General features: G+C 42.1%; 1 protein-coding gene across 13 annotated transcripts in view; it reads right to left on the bottom strand.

Annotated features, from left to right (window-relative positions):
- KMT2C (lysine methyltransferase 2C) overlaps window positions 1-21,248 on the bottom strand; it is a 131,125-nt gene that overhangs the window by 2,442 nt on the left and 107,435 nt on the right. For 11 of the 13 annotated variants that reach the window (XM_069958871.1, XM_069958864.1, XM_069958870.1 and 8 more), the window contains 22 exons: window positions 19,519-21,173; window positions 18,927-19,035; window positions 18,264-18,342; window positions 16,818-16,881; window positions 16,427-16,659; window positions 14,726-16,177; window positions 13,342-13,554; window positions 11,379-11,543; window positions 10,610-10,748; window positions 10,381-10,528; window positions 10,089-10,267; window positions 9,820-9,971; window positions 8,291-8,540; window positions 7,831-7,970; window positions 6,733-6,837; window positions 5,262-6,384; window positions 3,662-3,798; window positions 3,381-3,523; window positions 2,981-3,149; window positions 1,363-1,479; window positions 1,180-1,253; window positions 314-422 (listed from right to left, as the gene is read on the bottom strand). In XM_069958871.1, coding sequence (XP_069814972.1) covers window positions 314-422; window positions 1,180-1,253; window positions 1,363-1,479; window positions 2,981-3,149; window positions 3,381-3,523; window positions 3,662-3,798; window positions 5,262-6,384; window positions 6,733-6,837; window positions 7,831-7,970; window positions 8,291-8,540; window positions 9,820-9,971; window positions 10,089-10,267; window positions 10,381-10,528; window positions 10,610-10,748; window positions 11,379-11,543; window positions 13,342-13,554; window positions 14,726-16,177; window positions 16,427-16,659; window positions 16,818-16,881; window positions 18,264-18,342; window positions 18,927-19,035; window positions 19,519-21,173 — 6,955 coding nt within the window. The remainder of the gene's footprint in view (window positions 1-313; window positions 423-1,179; window positions 1,254-1,362; window positions 1,480-2,980; window positions 3,150-3,380; window positions 3,524-3,661; window positions 3,799-5,261; window positions 6,385-6,732; window positions 6,838-7,830; window positions 7,971-8,290; window positions 8,541-9,819; window positions 9,972-10,088; window positions 10,268-10,380; window positions 10,529-10,609; window positions 10,749-11,378; window positions 11,544-13,341; window positions 13,555-14,725; window positions 16,178-16,426; window positions 16,660-16,817; window positions 16,882-18,263; window positions 18,343-18,926; window positions 19,036-19,518; window positions 21,174-21,248) is intronic. The other 2 variants (XM_069958865.1, XM_069958866.1) reach the window with 2 other exon arrangements.

A 21,248-nucleotide genomic window follows, 5' to 3' on the forward strand; every position in this document is an offset into this window, starting at 1 on the left:
ACTTCGCAATGGACACAATTGGACACTGGACAGAGAATTCTTCCTCTGTAGAGGGAGAATTCTCTGTCAGGAGCCCTATAGATGCTGCGGTCGTGCTGACCGCAGTATCTATAGGGTTAACTCAGCACTGGAGCGCAGCTCCAGTGCTGACAGTTGCGGAGGGTCCGCGGCTATCAGCTTCTTCTGTGTTGTCCTTGATTGTAAACATTGCTGCAGCCTAGGCATAGGCTGCAGTGACGTTAATTTACCGTGCAGCGGCGGGAGGGGGTTAAGAAAAGTAGACATTTTAAAACTACAAAAAAAATTTTTTTACCTCTTCACCCTTTTGTATCCTCCGGTTGGAGCTGATTATTATCTTATGTCCCTTCTCAAATGTCACTACTTCAGCCACACAGTTAGGCGCACATGAATGGTTGATATACCTGAAGAAACAAGACTGCACATTAGTGGCCAAAACATTAAGGTTGTTACATTTCTGGATTAAAAATATCCTATCTTCCATAATACATTTAGCACATAAAGAGCAGTAAAATGTAGAACAGGTCAATACTTAAGGGACTCTGTCAGCATTAGATTGTGCTTAAAGCTCAAGTGTCATCGTCCAGAGTAGATGCTTCCTTTGGTGGTGATGTTACAGTGTCGGCAGGTGTGTCTAGTCCACAGAACTGCCCTACACTGGTACAGTGACAAGCCCATGGTACTTGAATAACACCATAATCTACTCATTGTGTCTCTGCATGAACACAGCCGCCTGATTTCATCTTCCTGGAGGACAAGGCTCCAGCTCATTGAGATCGCATTATTAGGGAACGGCTGCTGGAGACTGGAGGACCTCACATGGAGTGGCTGCACTTTCTCCTGACCTGAATCCCAGAAAACCTATGGGGTGAACAGAGTTGCCATGTAGAGGCTCGTAACTCTGTACCCCAGCACCTTAATAACTTGAATTTTTTGCTGGGGTATACTTAAGGGGCTCTCATCATAAACATTAGAAGAATATTTTATACAGCACAACACAGGCCAGGTACTTGTCAGAAGTCACTCACGATCCTGTATAACTAGTCAGTGGTCTTTGGCTTCTAGGATCGATCTATCTATAACAGCGTCCCTGTACTCTCATGTACGAGCCCGGCTGTGATTCCAACCCCTCAGCTGTACTGAAATGCCTTTTATACCCACCTTGCAGGTCCTCCAGTCAAAGTTGCATCAATCACATGTTCATTATCGATACGAAACATATATACACCACGATTCTGGAATAAAAGTGTCCAAAAAAAACACAATGTTAGACATTCATAATAGACAAAACGTAGTCTCCATCTTCATATGCTCCAAAGGTAATAATAATCCTGCAGCTTGTACCTGTGACTCGTACAACTTCTCTTTTCTATTAGCTACTTCATTGCGTATTATGGTTCCAATGTATTCAATCACCATAGTGTGCTTTTCAATGTCTCTAGCAGCATATAACCCCAGACCCTAACACAGAAAAAGAACACAAAACAATGTATTTTATTAATTTAAATACTGGAAATCATACAAGATGTATCATTAAAGGAGTCAATGTTGTTGGCAGAATGTCCTTTTTATTTTTTACAGCATGTCCCTGTTATTTGCTGGAATACCCCTTTAGGGTGCGTTCACACCTACAGGATCCGCAGATCCGCAGCAGATATGATGCTGTGTTCAGTTATTTAAATGAAATCAGCTGCGGATCCAGTAAGTGTGAACGTACCCTTAATGGGAAAAGCCGTTTAAAAGGCAAGAGAGGCTGGAAACTTTCTAACTAATGCAAAGCAATCTACATAGAAGATGTTTCTCCACCACTTACTAATATATTTAAACTGAACCCCATTGCTGAGCCAGCCTAATACCCCCCTCCCCCTACAGGTGAAAGAGCATGTGACCATATCCCACAGCCATGTGTTACTATGGGGGAGGCACAGCTTCAGCTCTCTGTTTACAGGTTAATCACACCAAGCACAGCACCTACTCCTCACTGTTATTACATGACACAGGGCTGTTGACCTGAAAAGGCTGGCACCATAATGGGGGAATATACAGTACATATGGGGGAACCTGCTCTGTTTAGTGTTGTCTGGCAGCCCTAAACAGGGGATTGGAACTGCCAGGTTTAGCCACAAAAACATTGGGATGAGCAGTAAACCATTCCTATTCCTATGGGAAATCTGGTTGTCCCTGCCAGGCAACTCTACCCTCCTGCAGCTGCCTATTTCACAGTCAAAAGCAGACAATCCTGACATTTAAAAGATCCTGTGTGGTTATTAAACAGACTCTGTTAGCAGGTTTATGCTGTCCTATATAAGATAAGCATAAACTAGTGACAGAGAAGCTGAACGGAATGATGTATGACTTACATTGTTCTGTGCAGCTGATCCAGAGATATCCTCCTGAATAATATAGATAATAAGTAGTCTTCTCCATTATGTGCGTGAGCCCAGTAGTCCCAGATATTAATGAGAAGCAACAAAACTTTGCCCACCAGCTGCTGATTTGGCAGTTATCTATCCATGCTGTGTATACGCAGTCGACTATCAATAAGCAGCTAGAGAGCGGGCGAGGGGTATGTCAAGAATACTATTCTCCTGCATATTAGGAGATCAGCTGAACAAAACAATGGAATACACCGATCCGTTCAGCATTTATATCACTAGTTCATGCTGCCCTCATTTAAGGTGGCATAAACCTAGTGACGGATTCCATTTAAGAAGTTAAATGGTAATAATAATGTATTAGAATACATCATTATAGAAGATTGGGGGGGGGGAGCTAACAAGCTTTGCCGTTGAACCAAGGAACAGAGCCACATCTATGCGCAGACCGTGTGATACCACAGATCATCCACCATTAAATTAATGGTGCTGAACACACTGCTCTTTCTAATCCTAGAAAACCACTTGTAGTTAGTACTAAAAGTTAGTACAAGTTAAAACACAAGTTGTTAGATTTTCTAACAAACCTGAATTCGAGACCTGGCCAGGTACACATTGGATTTCCATTCAGACTTCATCTTCCGGTACTGAGAGGATTTCGAGTGGACGAACTGCTTGCTGTAGGGTGCATTCAGCTCTCCGGTGACTGTGCTCTGGAAGGACTTTGAAGTGCTGGTGCTGTTTAACGTGTGAGGCCTGTTGATGTTCACATTACAAGAAAAAAGACAAAGACTGAAGATTACTTGCACCTCAGCCGTTCTCTACAATCAGATCCTGGATTATCATAGGGTAAACGGATACGGACAACACTGCAGCACATGCACACACAGCCAAGGACAACAGGGTTTGGAAGCAACACACAAGAGCACAGAGCACTACAGTTGCATTAAACCCTGGGCTGTACAATGTGAAATGAAAGGAAAATACCTTAACACAAACCTCTTGACATGATTATTCATTTTGGGCTCTGAGCGGGCACAGCCAGAAGGATTGATGGCCAGAGGGAGCTCCATCAGGGGGTTTCGTCCATAACGGAAAGTGTAACTCTCACAGGCTTCCACTCCTGGTAGCTGTAAGGTGCAAAGGTCATACTGTTAGGTTACTGGGGCATCTTACAATTACAAACTGCTGTAAAAAAAAATATATGTTATAAAAAGTCTCCATGTAGCACAGCGGATTTTGACAAACACAACAAGTTCTGCTCATACCGATTCTGCTATTCTTGTAACTGCTGAAACCGTTAAACCAAACAGATCTTCCCCCTTTAGATACACTGGGAACAGCCTGAGAATTTCTGACCCTTTCCTACAGTTTGCAACAGGCTCCAAGATTTTGTCCCAAACACCTAAAAGAAAAGCAACAAAATAAGTTGTCAATAATTTAAAAAGACTAAAAAGCAACGCACATTAAAGAGCCCAACCAGATTAAGGCCATGTTCACATCCGCATCGGAGGCTCCACTGCAGATTTCCTCCAAATTACCAGACATAAAATAGTAGCAAGTTGTAAGTTTTAAAAAGGGGTTATCCTGAGTTACAGAAGCATAGCAGCTTTCTTCCAGAAACAGCACCAGTCTCGTCCTCGGTTTGTGTATGGTATTGCATCCCAGTTTCATCGAAGTAAATGGAACTGTGGTGTAATAACACGTAAAGAATGGGGAAAAGGGTGTTTTTTGGAAGAAAACAGCCATGTTCTTCTAATCTGCATAACTTCTTTAAGGGTCCCATTACACGGGACAATTACACAGTTTGAATTTAAACAATAATCTTTCCATGAGTATGCAGGCAACCAGCAAATATTCATGTGAGCGTCGCTAATCGCATCTTTTGGGCTGAACCTAAAAGCATTGTTAATCGTTCGTTTGCTGATGGTTGACTAATCATTCAGCGTAATTCTACATGGTTTGCTTATTTGCTGGGGGGGGGGGGGTAAACGATTGTAGTACCAATTGTAACTAACGACTATCGTTCTGTGTAAGGGTCCATTTACAGAGAAAGATTATCTGCCAAAGATTTGAAGCCAAAGCCAGGAATGGATTTGAAAAGGGGAGAAATCTCAGTCTTTCCTTTATGACCTGATCTCTGTTTATAGTCTGTTTCTGGCTTTGGCTTCAAATCTTTGGCAAATAATCTGTCTTGTAATCTTTCTGTGTAAATGGACCCTAATATGGTGGATGATTTTAAGTAGCTCTAGTTTGTAATCTTTTATCCTTAATCATTAAAAATCGCTCCGTCTATTAGGACCCTAAGCCTCTGTAAAATGATGGATACCATGCTGGAGACCTAAATGACCTCATTAACATTAACGGTATCCTACAGACTCTGATGGCAAACAATACATGGTTTGCCATGTTTTTTTTTAGCTCGCTCGGTACAGTTTCTCTCTCCCATGGATCTAATTAGATGAAAAACGTTTTTACTACCATGCCGGCGGTGGTGCATACGTCCTGTTGTCACTGTACTTTTTTTTTAAAACCATGGCCCTGTTTCTGAGAACACAAATCAGGCCGCTCTATGCACTGGAGGCAACACCAGTTTAACAATATCGCCTCTGTGAAGCAGCCAGACTTGGACTGATGGAGGCGCGTCACACAGTAAGTCTATATCTCCTCTCAAACAGAGCATATTTTCAAAAATGCTTGTACATTTAAAATATGCTTCATTAAACAGAATGGTCCTGTTTCGACCTTTTCTTAATGACACAACCCCTTTAAGCGTAAGATCACATGTACTTATGGATTCAATCATTATAAAGAGCCAAAATCCCCAGCTTTAAATGTAACTGTCCCCTAAAACAGTATTGTGCCCACCTTTTGGTGTGGTATCTGTAAGGACCAGGTCTTCATGTCCCTGTTCGTTTACCCTGATGACAAATAAGGGCAATCCATCTTTCTCCTCAATGGAGCAGAGGTACCGGCAGCGCCTGTTGGCATAACGCATGCTCCAGTACAACCTGCTGGCTTCATAACCTACTGGGAAAAGAGCAGTGGCAGAGTGAAAGTCCTGCATTTGCTGTGGCAGCAGCTGACCGATTGCATGAAAGATCAGGCTGCCAACACGGAAAGTGTGGTCGCGTTCCCCGCGTTGCACAATGCTCGCTATCTGCCGCACCTCATCACGCTGAACGTAAACTCTACGAAAGACTGCAAAATAAGTCAGTTCTTGCTCATGAGCTCCCTTTGGCTTGTGCATGGGGCAAAGCATAGTTTTGTCTTTAAAAAACATGCATTGTGCTTTTATTGCACAGGTGAAGTGATAGATATTGGTGCACCTTAACCTGTGGCAGCCACTGGTGGCTCCCGTTTTATGACAAAAGACACACTTCATTTGCAGTCCTCGTCTCAAAGCCAGTTCTACATTTATTAAGGCACCAGCCTGTGTCTCATAGACTTCGGTAGACCAAAGAGCACAGTTTAAATGGACCCAGAGGTCAAGGTCAAGGTTCAGCAGCCTTGCCGGCCCATCCGTCATTCCATCACCTTCTTCATGGCAGAAACAACATTTTCTAAAATCTTTGGGCAAAGGATCTGGCTTCAGAGACGTCCCTAGTCTTTTCAAAAATTCATCTATGTCGTCCTCGCATTGAGGTTTGAAAGGCATCTTGGGAATAACAATTTGAATATTCCATTTCTTCCACTTCATTCCTTTCCACCTTTTGCCAAAAGGTCGAGAATCGTCCAGACCTCCGTGAACGGCTCTCGGCCGCGGCTTTAGCTTCACCGTGACTTTCAGTTCATCCGGCTTTGCCTCGACTTTAGCAGTTTGAAAAGCAGCGGGTGGGAATGAAATAGGAGGGGATGTTGGTGGAGAAAACTTTTCCTGCAACAACGGAAGGCAATGAACATCCAGGGTGGAAGTGTTGTTACTGTACTGATGACACGACTTTGGTTGAGTTTCCTTTAGAGTTGGAGAGGTTAAGGAACAATCCGGGCCCTGCAGAAGTATAAAACAGAGATTGTTAAGGTAAAAGAAAAATTAGGTTTGCTACTTAATCATATTTGGTCTATATAGACACACTGAAGTAACAGACTAAAGAGATGTAGGAATGTAGACGGGTCTGCTGTCTACACGAAGGAGCAGTAAATGGGTATTCCTATCTGAAAGTGATGGCATACTAATAGCATATGCCATCACCTCTGCTACTCTTACTGATTGAAAAAGTTGGAACCCTCCACTTATAAAGTAATGACATATCCTAGTAATGTATCCCCACTTTATGAGATGAAAAACACCTTTTAAAAGCAGCACCAACATAACATCTGAATAGCTTTTAAACATTACCTTGATCTCATTGCTCTTTGCCTGGGCGGCAGAATGCAGCAGAAAACAATTGTTGCTGCAGAAGACGAGCTCACCATCCATGCGTCCAGGGTTGGTAAGGAATTCCTGTCAACCAGAAACATGTCCAGTCAGTACCTAAGCAATTTGTATTCACAGCCCAGACACCCCCTCAAAAATAAGCAAGTGCAACAAACGTACCTGCATCTGTTCCTAGACTTTCAGATATTAAACCAATACAGTGTTCTTATAATGACGACGCATAGCTTTCTAAATGTGTCCCAGTAAAACAAGCCCATTCCACTATTTATAAAAACTATACAGAACTCTCTGTATAAAGCTACCCAAAAGAAGTCATGTGTGCGGCTTCAGTCACCTAAGGAGTAATACAGTGCTGGAAAGTCTGATAGACTAGGACACCTCCGGACACATTTGGTGTGTGAGTAGCATGCACATAAAGCTATGGCCGGTGGGCCTTCGCTCCACTGCAAAATTTTGCAATGTTTGCAAATCTTGCTGGCAAGATTTGTGGCCAAAAACCTAGTGAAAGGTTCCTTTAAAACAAGGCTGAAGATGTGCTTTCTGGTAAAGTAAAATTAAATTTACAGTGCAGGTGTAAGGTCCCTATTACACTGAATTCTCTGGCCTTACTTGGCCGATTTACAACCATTTAGGCTGATAATCTAGTGTAATAGGGCATGTTGAAAGGCAATAAGCAGCCAACATGCATAATGTCAGCTGATTGTGGTCTTTCAACACGTGTGCAGCGTGTCGCTCCGTTCAATAGGAGCAGCAGCAGGCCGCTGCTGTTTTTAATGTCCCACCTGAACAACCTAAGGATCAATCGGGTGACTCTTTCCACTGCTCCTCACTTGTTGTCTGAGTGTGTAATAGCAAAGTGCAGCAAGCGGGGAACGAGTGGGAAGCATCTACAAAATATCGAACTAAAGCTCCTAAAGAAGCAATGTGACCATAAAAATAAATTTTTTCCTGTAATAGTGGTCTTCCGGCTTCTCTGTAGAGATGGCTCTGCCACTTACAAGGTAGCACGAGTCATTGACAGAATAATGAAACGTATTTAGGATAGAGAAAGCTGCATACCTGTTTGGGAAAGTGTAAATCTTTCATAGATTTTCGCACCCCATTTCCAAACACTACAACCTTGCAGTGACAGCACCACGATTGCCTAAGAGCTGGAGAATCCCCCATAGCAGGGGGGTGAGACCTGTATCCTGGCATACCTAGCGAGGGAGAAACATGAAAGATGTAGTGTGTATATACACACACATATATACACGTAATTATGCAATAGATTATTGACAGTCAGATCTGTCAAGTTTATACAGTATGACAAACGCACAAATAGAGCAAAAAGTATGATGTCATAATAAAAACCTAGCACCTAGACTTAACCTTGACATGGGGTCTTAAGAAAGTGGTTAAATGTTAAACAGGGTTACATGTAGTTCTTGCAACTATTTACATCTTTATTTCTAGTTAAACAATATAGGCTCGGATCACAAGTTTTTTTTACATGAATATGTTTTATACACACACTCACCAGTACTGTTAGGCATGAATGGGAAGTTGTGATGTTTCATGTCATAAGATCCTATAAGTCTGGTTGGAGGCATGGACCCTGGTCTGGGACGCTGACGTAACAGCTGCTGCCTATACTCCAAGTTAGCGTTCATCCTGTGCCCGTTCATTAGAATAACAGGAGCCGAGTCTGGAGCGCTGCTCACTTCATAGCTGGTGGGAATGTGAACTTGCAGCAAATCAGCAAACGCAGCCACTACTCCACTGATGTTCTGGAAAATAAATTATATTATATATATATATATATATATATATATATATATATATATATATATTTTTTTTTTATTTATTTATTTTTTTTTTTCACGTTAAAGGCACAAATCTCTATCTAGTTCCAGCTAACCTTGGACCTTATAAGAGCAGACAGTCTAGGACTAGCAATGGTTCACAGCACAACGTATCATATCTATTTGCAGGGTCACTAAATACATTTTTCAATTATATATTAGAAACACATTACTAAACTCTTATACTTACTATTAAACTATTTTACTACATCTGCCACACAGACCACAGAGAAATTAATTTTCAAAGCAATGTTGTCAAGTGTAAAGTTTATTGGACAACTTAAAGAGTTCCTGACACTTATCAAAAACTTTTTACTTTTTTTATTTTTTTTATTTTTTACTTTAAATTTGTATTGGTTTTTCATAACATTTCAAAACAAGGCCTACAGTTGGCCCAAACAATAAAACATTACAACAAAAGGACAAGATGAATGAGGCATAAGATATATGTAGGTACTTTAGCCAATATTAAATATTTGCAAACTTAATATTTTTAAAGTTAACATGAAAATAAGTGTGACAGTGAATATATTAATTCGTAAAGGGTGAGGTGTTCCAAAGTTTCCAGCGTTTTATTAACGGTTGGGGTCCCAATGCCGAGACCCCTACCAAACCTCAGCATCGAGACTGCAACCAACCAAAACTTAAGGGGCAGTCCAAAGTAAAAACAAAACAAAACAAAAAACAACATAAGAAAATCTCAAGCCTTTCAATACTTATCAGCTGCTGTATGCCCTGCAGGAATAGGTGTATTCTCTCCAGTCTGACACAGTGCTCTCTCCTGCCACCTCTGTCCATGTCAGGAACTACCCAGAGCAGTAACAAGTTTCCATAGAAAACCTCTCCTGCATTGGACAATTCCTGATATGGACAGAGGTGGAACCACTTCCTGCAAGACATACAGCATCTGCTAAGTACTGGAAGGCTTGAGGTTTTTTTCAAATAGAAGTAATTTACATATCTGTACAACTTTCTGCCATCAGCTGATCTAAAAAGATTTTTTTTGTTCAGAGTACCCCTTCAAAAAGGTGTGCGACATGTATAAAGGTAAAACGCCAATGTTAATAAGGTAACAGGACCTACTGTAACTAGAGCTTCTTAACACAAACATGCTTAAGGCCATATACAAAAGGTTAACTATGGATAAAAAGATAAATATGCATTCTGAAATGTGGATTTAAACAACAAAGCACATAACAATTACCTCAGCGGCTGTAGGGTGCAATGTGATTGCCACAGAGATAAATCCAGACTTCGGTCCATTTGGTGCTTGTGCAAACTGTGATCCAAAAAACAGGGTACCTGCTCCCGGCTCTCTCTTCATTCCACAATCTCTGGAATCAGACCCTGGAAAGACTAAAAAAGGAGTCGTCGTGTTATTATAGTGTAACCACCCATATGACTGGGCCATTTACTATGGTAGAAGTAGTTTACATTCAGAGGCCTGGCAGGAAACAACTGCAATCTAAATACCTTTTCCTGTGCTGCTCGGGAGTATTGGAATGATGGGGGAAGGTGCTGGATCTGGTGGTTCCTCTTTCACTAGCGATAAGTCTGGGTATCTGCTTATTTCCATCCCAACCACACTTTCAGGAGATGAAGAGGGCACAAAACTGTCAGGGCTACCCCTGGCATCACAGTGATCCTGAACCCTGGTGAATTGTACATACATACAATTAGCATGGACTAGTAATGTTTTCCTAAGGCAATGCGTCATGTCCCATAATGAATGAGATGAGAACGCCATTATGCGTGACAATCTCACCTCAACTCCTCCTGATTGTTGTGCGGTGGAGTCGGCAATGAAGCTGGGACATCCACTGATTTAGGTCCCTGAGTCATGGCTCGAGCCAACAAGTCATCCTGGGACCTGAAAGGCAGCTGAAATTGTTTGGGTCCCAGAGCTTTGGTAACTGTAATATAAAACAGGTATAAGCACAGGACAAATACATGAGACTTTCTTCTGCTTTAAAAAAAAAATAAATTTTTTATACCGTGACCTCCAAGAATGGCAGCCTTTCCAGCCAGCTCTTCAGTGGTGGCATAACCATTCACCATCTTCTGGCAGGCCACCGGGGGTGGTGTCGGAGGCAGAGAAGCCGGCGGAGTGGGAGGATTGCTGAGATTATTTTGCTGTAATACACAAAATGTACCAGTGAAGTTACCGTGTATATACATCACAAGTAACATGGCATAAAAGTGAAATTTTTTCATCAAATCAATAAAGAGGGTCTCCATAGGTCTCCAGATTTTAGCCTTACTGTTGCCACAACAATTTATGGCTGTGCACTCTACAAATATGAATCTGGGCGAACAGAAAATAGCTGGCCAGTGCACTATAATCCAGCAATGACAACATTTCCTATAAAGGATCATGGCAGCAGTTATTAGATTGTTGTTAAAGTATCACCTGCATTCATACTGTGGCATTATGGGAACATGCTATATACACTGTCATATTGCAGCAGAATGTAGGTCAGGGATGGGGAACTGTCAGTTCTCCAGCTTCTGCAAAGCTAGAATTCCCATCATGTCCGGTAGGCATAGTTTTTGCTGTCCTGGCATGATAGAAACTGTAGTTTTGCAACTGCTTGAGTGCCAAAGGTTAATCCCTCATTATACTCTGCCTACTCACTCCATTCTGAAACCGGGAGCCCAGAAGGGGAGTCATGGGGTACTGGAATAGGAGGTATTCAGGATTTTTATGCACCCCCCATCACTGTTAGATACACCACATGGGAGGCCTACAAAGACTGTACAAACCTTAAAGATTAACTGCGAATAATAATCTGATACGCCATCAAGAGAAGCACAGCCAAAGGTTCCCAGCAGTCGACTCCCAGCACTCATCGGGCCAGTTCCATAAGGGAGAAATTGTGCAAAATTTATTCCAACTATTGGCTCAATTAGCGGAAGCAGGGAAAGTTGCTAAAGGTAAAAGAAAGACAACATGTCGTAAGGATTCAACTCTAACCAAGACTGCCATGGAGCTTGTATGTTCTGCCAAGATTGCGTATATTTCCTCTTCGAACTTATTTCCTCCCACTCTCTGTAAACACACTTAATTTTGAGACTCAAAAAATAGCTCAAAGCTTATCTGTCTTTAGAAAAAACATTGAATTAGTGTTCAGACCCTGACCGATCGGAAGAATGAGTGGAGATATGTCCAAGCTGACGTGCACTCCTCTCCCCGCTCTGTGTCTGATAGACATTTGAAGTCCGTATAGGTCACGAGTCACAGACCTGGGAATGAACGTGTAGACTTCTCCCAGCTTGTTCTCCTGATCGATTGCAGTCTGAACACTCAGCCCCCGACCCATCAAAACTTTTTATAGGTCTCTCGGATATATTGAAAGCTTTTTTGACAGTGCCCATTTAAGCAATAAACAGAGAGTTACATTTCTGAGGAGCTCTCTACAGGCACATGCACACTACGGAATCACGATGGAAAAACCCTAATTCCCTAAGAGTATAAAATTTGAGTTGAATTTGAGATGTATGTACATTACAACATGGGCAATGAAGCTTGAAACCATTGGTTAAACAGCCAACTTAGCATGTGAGGTAGATGGGGGCTGGTGTGGTTTAATAATAGGTAAACACATTTGCTTTGCTTTTTTATTTAATTGAACACTACTTAACACTTCATTAATGACCATTATCAGCCCAGTTAAAGTATGATTACAATGTTAGTATTATGAAGGAGTATTCAGATGATTCCAAATGATAGACATTGATATAGAAGCCACAATACCACCTGGACTTGTCAGAGATACCTATAAAAGGTAATGACATGCCTTAAAGGGGTGCTCCCCGGTTCCAGCGGCGGGTCCCGCATCACGGCGCTCCGGTCTCCGGCCGCTTCCGGGAGTCTGACGCCGCCCGAGACGCTACGTCTCAGGGCCGCTCAGCCACTCAGTGAAGGAGGCGGGATCCGAGCGGACTTCAAACGGATCCCGCCTCCTTCACTGAGTGGCTGAGCGGACCTGAGACGTCACGTCTGGGGCCTGCGCCAGACACCCGGAAGCGTCCGGGAACCGGGCACCGTGATGCGGGACCCGCCGCTGGAACCGGGGAGGTAAGTGAACGTCTTTTATTTCAGCCACCTCCTCCCCGGTCCCCCCCAAAAAGTGCCCCCCCGCCGGAGCACCCCTTTAAAGGGTAACTAATTCTGTCTCGTCAGGATTATGCACTTAAACATCCTAGGGAGTCTGTTTTATGTTTCTGTTCTTCCTGGTTTAGCATTTACCAGAATGCAATGCTTTCCCTCATGTGACCATCCCAGCCCCCACCCATTACAATCAGTAAAATTAGTGCCGTAGCTGCTGCTGTTCGGTCAGAGATGGTGAATCAGTCAGGGGATTGGGTTATCCAGCCAAGCCTCCTGGGAGATCACACCCTGCCCCCTGTCTGCATCATCAGCAAACACACACAATGTGAGACAGAGACATGGAAGATTTGTCTCCTAGGGGGGATAGCAGAAGGAGCAGGAGACAATGTGGATGGGCACAGGGGCCATTTTTTTCACTTCCTGGATTTCTATCAGCTACCAGTGTGGCAGAACTGTACAGATATGGTAATACATTGCATAGACATCTATATAACTTTTAATGTACTTTTAATAGAAAACATTTTTTTCTTATCCAGAGTTCCCCTTTAAAAATGCCAAGAAGAGAAGTTTTAATGTTAGAGAATATTTAGTGCATAGCTATGAATAGTTAGTTACCTGTTTTATTTGGCTGAAGGTCTCAGAGTTAGAAAATATGGCTGGTTTCTGTTCCTCCTCCTTCTTCCTTTTCTTAGATCGAGGGGCTGGCTTCTCTGCTGTCCTCTGTACTCGCTTGTTTCTTGGTTTCTTCTTCTCTATTTCAAAACCCGCTCTAGGGAGCAAGTTCTGATTGACGTTAAAGCCAACCAGCTCTTTGTTGTCTGGGATATGCTGGAAAACACACCATGGCTTTAGTGCAGTTTCAATATAGAAAAACTACTGCTTATTTATAACGTGATACACTGAATGTTATGAATATAGGTGGCAACTCAAACACGTAAGAAAATATACTTAAAGGGGTTATCCAGTGCTACAAAAACATGGTCACTTTCTTCCAGAGACAACACGACTCTTGTCTCCAGTTCGGGTGCAGTTTGCAATTAAGCTCCATTCACTTCAATAGAACTGAGCAGCAAAACCCCGCCCAAGCTGGAGACAAGAGTGCGGCTGTCTCTGGAAGAAAGTGGCCATGTTTTTGTAGCACTGAATAACCCCTTTAAAGTTTACCTGCCATTAGAAATAACTTTTGACATGTCACATAAATAAGGGAAAAATTTTGATTGGTCAAGGTTCAGACTGTGACTGATCAGGAGAATGAGCTGGGAGAAGTCTGTGCTGCTGTGTTTTCCCTCTCCCTGTGTCAAGTCAAAAGTTTTATCTAATGACAGGTACACTTTGATAAAAGGGGGTTCCTGGGCAAAAAAAACGACTGATTGCCTATCCTCAGGATAAGGCCATTAACTGCTGACTAGCCAGTGGCCAGACCCCAAGTGATTATCACATATACACTGGATAAGTGATACACGTTTAAAGGGGTTATCCAGTGCTACAAAAACATGGCCACTTTCCTCCAATTTGTCTCCAATTTGGGTGGAGTTTTGCTGCTCAGTTCCATTGAAGTAAATTGAGCTGAATTGCAAACCACACCTAAACTGGAGACAAGAGTTGTGTGGTCTTTGAAAGAAAGTGGCCATGTTTTTGTAGCACTGGATAATCCTTTTAAATGTTGTTTATGGTGCAATCTCTATAACTAGAGATGATCACGACTCGAGCATACTCAGGTCGGATTGTATGGCATTTGAATACCAGTGACTAAGTTAGATGCAGCCCTAGGGAGTCCTGAAAAAATGGATACAGCTTATGACTGTGCCCACGTTTTCCCCAATCTCCTAGGGCCGCATTCAACTTCTTCATCCACTGGTATTCAAATGCTGAGCGGTCCAGCTCGAGTATGCTCGAGTCGTGATCATCTCTAGTTATAACCAATCTTCAATAGTATATGATCATTTATATAATCTTAGCTTTTATTATGATACACGCACCATCACCTAGCTCAACTCACCATTGCATTTCCAGGTCTTCCTGTGGACTTTGAATCAAAGGAACCATCTTCAACAGACTGTAAACTTTCCTCTGAGTTTTGAGGCAACATGACTGGCTGCTTCTTGTTTTTGAGCAAGTGTTTCAGCAATTCGTTTCCAGACTCCAGTTTTCCTGAGGGGCCAGAGGCAGTATGAGAAGTGATTTCTGTGGAAAGTGCATCGTGCGATGTGGCTTTTTCATCTTCAGTCTTAAGCCCGACTGACTGTTGATTTGCTTTGGAGTCAGATTCCTCCGGAGACGGATCTCCTTCCACCTGCTCCAATTTAATTTCCTGAATATTAATGTTCTCTTTCGTGTGCGGTTGACCATCCTCTTGGTCCAGTCTGGGTTCCTGAATCTGTTTCACATCTTTAGGGAGGAGTGGGCCTTCGGAATCTACAGAGCTACTGTTTGCAGCATTAGGTGTTGAAGAACGAACTATGTCAGCCACATGTTCTCCTTGAAGATCATTTGCAACATTAACCGTTGGAGTTGATGCTTCTGAGATACTTGGAGTTAGTGGAGCAGTAGAATCAGATCTCGGTGTTGAAGGTGGCGATTTCAAAGAGTCAGAGTCGTCTTCTTTTTTCTTTTTCCGCTGTCTTTTTTTTCCTTTCTCTTCCGGAATGATATCAGAATATAACTGGATGAGGGATTGGGTTGGACTCTGAAAACTTGTGGAACTTGCAGGTCTGTCCTGATTGTCTTGTCCATATGGGGAAAGTCCTAAAGATCTTTTATCAGAGTTTTGCACAAAAGGTGCGGCGGGAGGAGAGTTACCTATAGTCGGATGGTTTATTGCATGTCCCATTTGAGATTGCTGTTGTGGTGACTGTTGAAGGGGTGGAATTTGCACAAAGTCATTTGGTAACTCAGAACTGAAGAAAGGCATTTGTGACATAGATCTATTATTGGAGTCTGGGTTGACCATGCCATGTTGCTCCATTTCTAACCTTTGTTGCAAAGCTCTCTGACGATCCACTTCCTGCATGAGCTGAATTCTTTGCCGTTCTTGTTGTTCACGCAATCTCTCTTTCCTTTCCCTCTCTTGGAAAGTTTCACTGAAGGGGTTGTTATCATCAAACTCAACCCTTGGTGGGGCATTCGGGTTGGCAGCTTGAGCAGTTGCTTCAGAATTGACAGGACACTGCATCCTAGGGGGATTTACCGGTGCAGCACTTCTAGGTCCAGGCTGCCAACCTGGCATGTTTGGCATCCTCGGCTGGTTGGCTTGAGCTGGTATCATAGGACCTGGAGGGTGCAGAGTTGGTGGAATAGGAAAGCTCTGTGCATTAATTGGGGGCGGCCCTCCCCCTGTCATCATTGTTTGCTGTGGAAGTACTCCAGGCATTAAAGGTGCCACTGAAAACTGCTGCTGCTTGTTTCTGTATTCTTCAATAAGCTCTGTGTGTTCTTTTTGTTGTTTTCGTATCTATTAATGAAAATATATCAATATATTTTATTTTGATATGTTGCCATGAGGTTTATTAAACTACTTTAAAGCAAAAGGACCAGGGACACTGGGCTTTAGTTTGGTATATATCACACACTGAACATTACCAATAACACCAAGCTAACTTATATACCCCACTGAGCAGAAATAGAATAAATTAAGATGCAACATACACCATATCCAGTTGTTCCTCCCCACTACCCTCTACGCATGAGAAAAGAGCTTTACCTGTTCCAGTTGTTTTTGCACCATGCTTTGCTGCTCCGTGACATGTTTGAGCTGTTCAGCATCCTCCTCAGGAAATTCTCGGCCTGCCTTCTTAGCTGTCCGCTGCTTGGCTGATAATGCCTTTTTAGATTTTCTATGCGCTCCAATTTGTTCCTCCAAAAATTTCTGCTGTATCTGAAGGAGTTGTTGAGTTTCCTGAAGCCACTCCTCATATTGTTTTTTCTGTGAGTCATCTATAGCAGCAGAAGAAAAAAAACACAACACAAAACAGCTTCGTCACATGTATCCAGTAGAGTAGAAATAAATAAATAAATATATTATATATATGCCATTCCACTGTTATTCTTAATAGAAATTTATGAACAAACAGCCAGCTGCTGCATATACTTACTGACGAATCCTGGACCAAAGTTCGGAGGGTTTGGTCGAATCATTTGTGGTGCAATATTTCCATCCTATAGAAATATATCAGAATGTTAAATTGAAAACTACATATTTTTTACAATTTACTATAGAAATATATCAGAATGTTAAATTGAAAACTACATATTTTTTACAATTTTTTTTCTAATATACTTTGTAAGGGTATGTACACACTGAGGAATAAGCAAGTATTCAGCAAGGAACTGAAAAGGAAAGTTTTCTGCTTGAAATTCCTCACCTATTAAGCTCTGGCAGAATTTGAGCAGAATACAAGCTGAATTCAAGCAGAATTTAAGCTCCCTTTGACTTCTATAGTATTCCTCTAGCAGAATCTGCCCAAAGAAATGATATGTCAATTCTAAGGGTAGGTTCACACTACAGAACCAGAGCGGAGAATTTTTGACGGATTCCGCAGCTCTTACCCGTTCACGGCCGCTTGCCTCTCTGCCCATGCCATAGACACCATTCTATGCACGGGCGGATTCCGCATTCCGCCAAAAGGATTGACATGTCAATTCTATCAGTGGATAGCGGAATCTCTGAGAACAAGAGTCATTGCACCTCGTGGAATAGCATACCTCAACTTCCACTCTAATGTGCTGCAGATTTCGTCCCAAAATCTTTGCACTAACATGCAGGACCAGAACATATGTATAATATCTCCGTCCTATTGTTTTCACTTGGGACATAAAGCATTATTTCTGAGTGCCATTTGCCATAAACATAAGGGAAAATAATAGGACTGGTTTCTCAGATTGTTTTTAATCTGAAAAAGGGGTTTCCCACCTTGTGAAGTTATCCCCTAGCCACAGGATCTGATACTCTACTATCACTGGAAGTTCAGAAAACAGTGGCATCAACCATTGGGGTACCAGCTTCTCTATTTCAGTGGTAGACTCAAGTCCCCATTTTCATGAAGGATCCCAATGTGCTACCTGATGACCTATTCTAACAAGAAACCTGGGTCCCCATTGTCAAGATAGCGAACAGCAACCCCCAGGTAACCCTGTGGTTCACAGGTAACTTGACCCAGGGTGGGCAACTTCCTAAGACACACAAAACCGTGTAATTTTCTGGTGGTCTGAGCTGGCTACAGTAATGAAATGTATGGCTGTAGCTGAGCTAAAATGAAACAGATGGAACTGTAAGGAAGTGTCATAAGTGTGGATTAGATATCGGCAAAAAAACAAGCCTGAAGTTTTTCTTTAAATGTGGTCTCCCCTGTGAAGTGATGACATGGAGCCAGAGATCCAGAATGAAAATTAATCATGGACATATCCTCCTGGTACAATTATGTAAGTACTGTGCCATACTGTGATAGTGAAAGTAACAAATACTCTATGATAAGCAGGTAAGTAAATCTTTTGGTGTTCACTTTAATACCCAGCCCTTATAACAAAATAAAACCACATACCTGTGAAATTCCTGGTGGAACAATATTCTGGCCCTCAATGTTTTGTGTACCTGGCATCTGCTGAGCCACAAAAGGAAATCTGCAAAAAAATACAAAGTTCTATAAGAAAATAAATTATAATATATCCTTAATGACAGGTGGTCGGTAAGGAGTTTGAATCTTCTATGCAGCACACAAGATATTACAAGGAAATTTACCAAAGCACTACAAACGCCACTATATCTAAAACCCCTGTCCATGTCCCCTGCACTGGATTTGCTGAGAGGTGCATGCCTTCTAGTAAATCCAGGACGCTCAAGGCACCCCATGGGGCAACCTCAAAAATCAAACCTGTCTCAGAGATGGTGTTAAAATAAAACTAAAATTTACACGTTTGTAGGTGTAATTGTTATAAATTTGGCACACTGGTAGGCAACAGTCTTCCCAATTCCAAAAAAGGTGCTCGTTTAGCAGATGTGAAACCTGCCAATTACACTGACTAATATGGCAGATCTGTTAATAACATCACTACACCACCAGAAATTAAGCACACAGATTTGGTCCATTCTGACATCCAATAAAAAACATTTCATGAATGAAAATTCAGAACATTATATATATATATATATATATATATATATATATATATATATATATATATATATAGATGAGACAAATATTTACCGGTTCATCACCATTGGTGGCATTCCCATGTTGTTCACCATGACCTTATTGATGCCTTTCAGAGCAACCATTTTTGCTTTCATTATAGGATCAGTAATAGCATCAAAATCTGGAATCAGGAGAAGACACAACAGTGTATAAGAAATACTACAAAGTAAGAACGCTATTGGAACAGTAGCTAAATACCTCATTTCTGATCACAACTGCACTTAAAGGGCTTTTCCAGGACTTCGATACTAACTGACAGGTAACAAACTAGCAGTCCTGTTTCAAAACTACTATTCCCATCATGACACCTCGATGGAAGAGGCTGCAGCTATGCCTGGTACTGCAGCTTAGTCCCATTCCATAGAACAGATGCAATACAAGACATAGCCTTTAGCAAATTCAGAGTGTTACGTCTGATAAATAATGAAGGGGGATGCAATGTTGAACTGAGCACTGAAACCCCTTTGTCCAATCACAGGTCATCTATATCAGAAGTCATAGAAACCATGTTTAATTCTAACTGAATAATATCCTGAACTGAAAAGGACTAGTTAATCTCCAACAACTAAGATGCCATATTTTTAAAGCATTGGCAATTACATACCAATATTTGGAAAAAAGGGCTCGGACCGCTGTCGGATCATTGCTTGCATCTGTCTCTGCTGCTGCTGTTCTTGTCTTTCTTGGTCTAAAAGATCCTGCAATAATAAAGGCTGTTCCTCCAAAAGAAGAGGTCTCTCCCGACTCTGCTGGAGCATTACTTGCTGAGCGTTCGTGATGCCACCTGAACAAGGCAAAGCTTCACCAGTGACAAAAGTATGGGCTCCCTGCTGAGCAGCCAGAAAACCCGAATTTGATGGCGATCCTTGTGTAAAGCCATGTTTGAGTCTTGGTCCCATACTCTGATTTAGAGGATGATCCATGACTTGATTCGGTGAGGTCATGACATTTGGTGCAATGCCCTGCATTACATTTAGCTGGGGAGCTGCCATGATTCCGGATAGAGAAACTAGTTTTTCTACATCATTTAGCTCAGAACTTTCGTTGGATAACAAGTTGTTAAGGACTGGCGTAGATTCTGGCACACCACATGAACCAACGGCATCCTGGGAAGGCACCTGCAAAGTGTCACTAGGCTGTTCAGAATTGGGAGCACTGTCTTTATCCCCTTTATCTGACCTTTCGCTTTTACATGATGGTTCAGATGTAATATCCTCTTCTAGCTGCTGAGTACCTGCGGCCTCCAGAGAAAGCTCAGACGTAACATCCAACGCCTTATCTTTTGGCGATGCTCCCTCGGTTTTATTTTCAGTAGGAACATCAACAATAGTCTCTGGAATGGGATCGGCTTCAGCCTTAAGCGTTTCTTCACTTCCTTCTGCTTCTTCAGTTTTGGGCTGGAGCTCCAGTTTATCATCGATAGGTACATTAAAATCCAGATCTTCATTAAACATATCTTTTTTGTCTCCGAGATCAAGATCTGGGTCCGTATAGGCAATTATATCAAATTTTCCAGAGCGTAACAAGTCATCAAGTTGAGGGTCATTTGCTTCCAGAGTATCTAAACCATCTAGTTTGGCGTCATCTGGATCCAGATTTATGTTTTCGAGATCGTCATCATCTAAATCCTTAACCTCAACCCCCTCCAAATCTTTTACATCAAGATCTTTTTCAGATGGGTCATCAGGATCAAGTTTATCTTCCAATTCACTTGGTGCAATATTATTTGATCCCTTGTTTGAATGATCAATAGATAACTGAGTCTGTAAAAAGCTCTCGGTTGTTGCTTGCTGCTTAACCTCGTGCATCATAATGGACTGATTTTGTGACGCCATCAATTGTTCCAAACCAGGAGGCACTTGATTGGAAAAACCAGGATGGTGAGCGCGTGCTGGATCCATTAATCTTGGACCTTGAAATTCAGGACTGGGGAAATAGCCCATTTGCCTCTGATGTGGCATGGGTTGCTCCATTAGATTATGATTGGGTCCAAAAAGAATCCTTGGCCTTCCATCAGGTGGTCTGTGACGAAGCTCAATGTATGCCTGCCCTGATATATTATGCTGCTGAACCTGCATTCCCTGGAGTGGGAAATGTGGTGCTATACCAGCCGAATTTGCCATCTGGGAATTATTTAATGGTCTATTCAGTTCAATTGACATCTCTCTCCTCATTTGCTGGGGAATCCCTGGCACTTGCATTGGTAAACCAGGGCCTAAAAAGCGCTCATGACCGGGCCCTGACATAGGATAGACAAACCTGTAAAACAAAGCCAACAGGCATATGCTTAGAATATTTCACGCAGGGAGGCCAATGTAAAACACAGACTCACAT

Source organism: Dendropsophus ebraccatus, chromosome 2, assembly GCF_027789765.1.
Source record: "Dendropsophus ebraccatus isolate aDenEbr1 chromosome 2, aDenEbr1.pat, whole genome shotgun sequence".
NCBI lineage: Eukaryota > Metazoa > Chordata > Amphibia > Anura > Hylidae > Dendropsophus > Dendropsophus ebraccatus.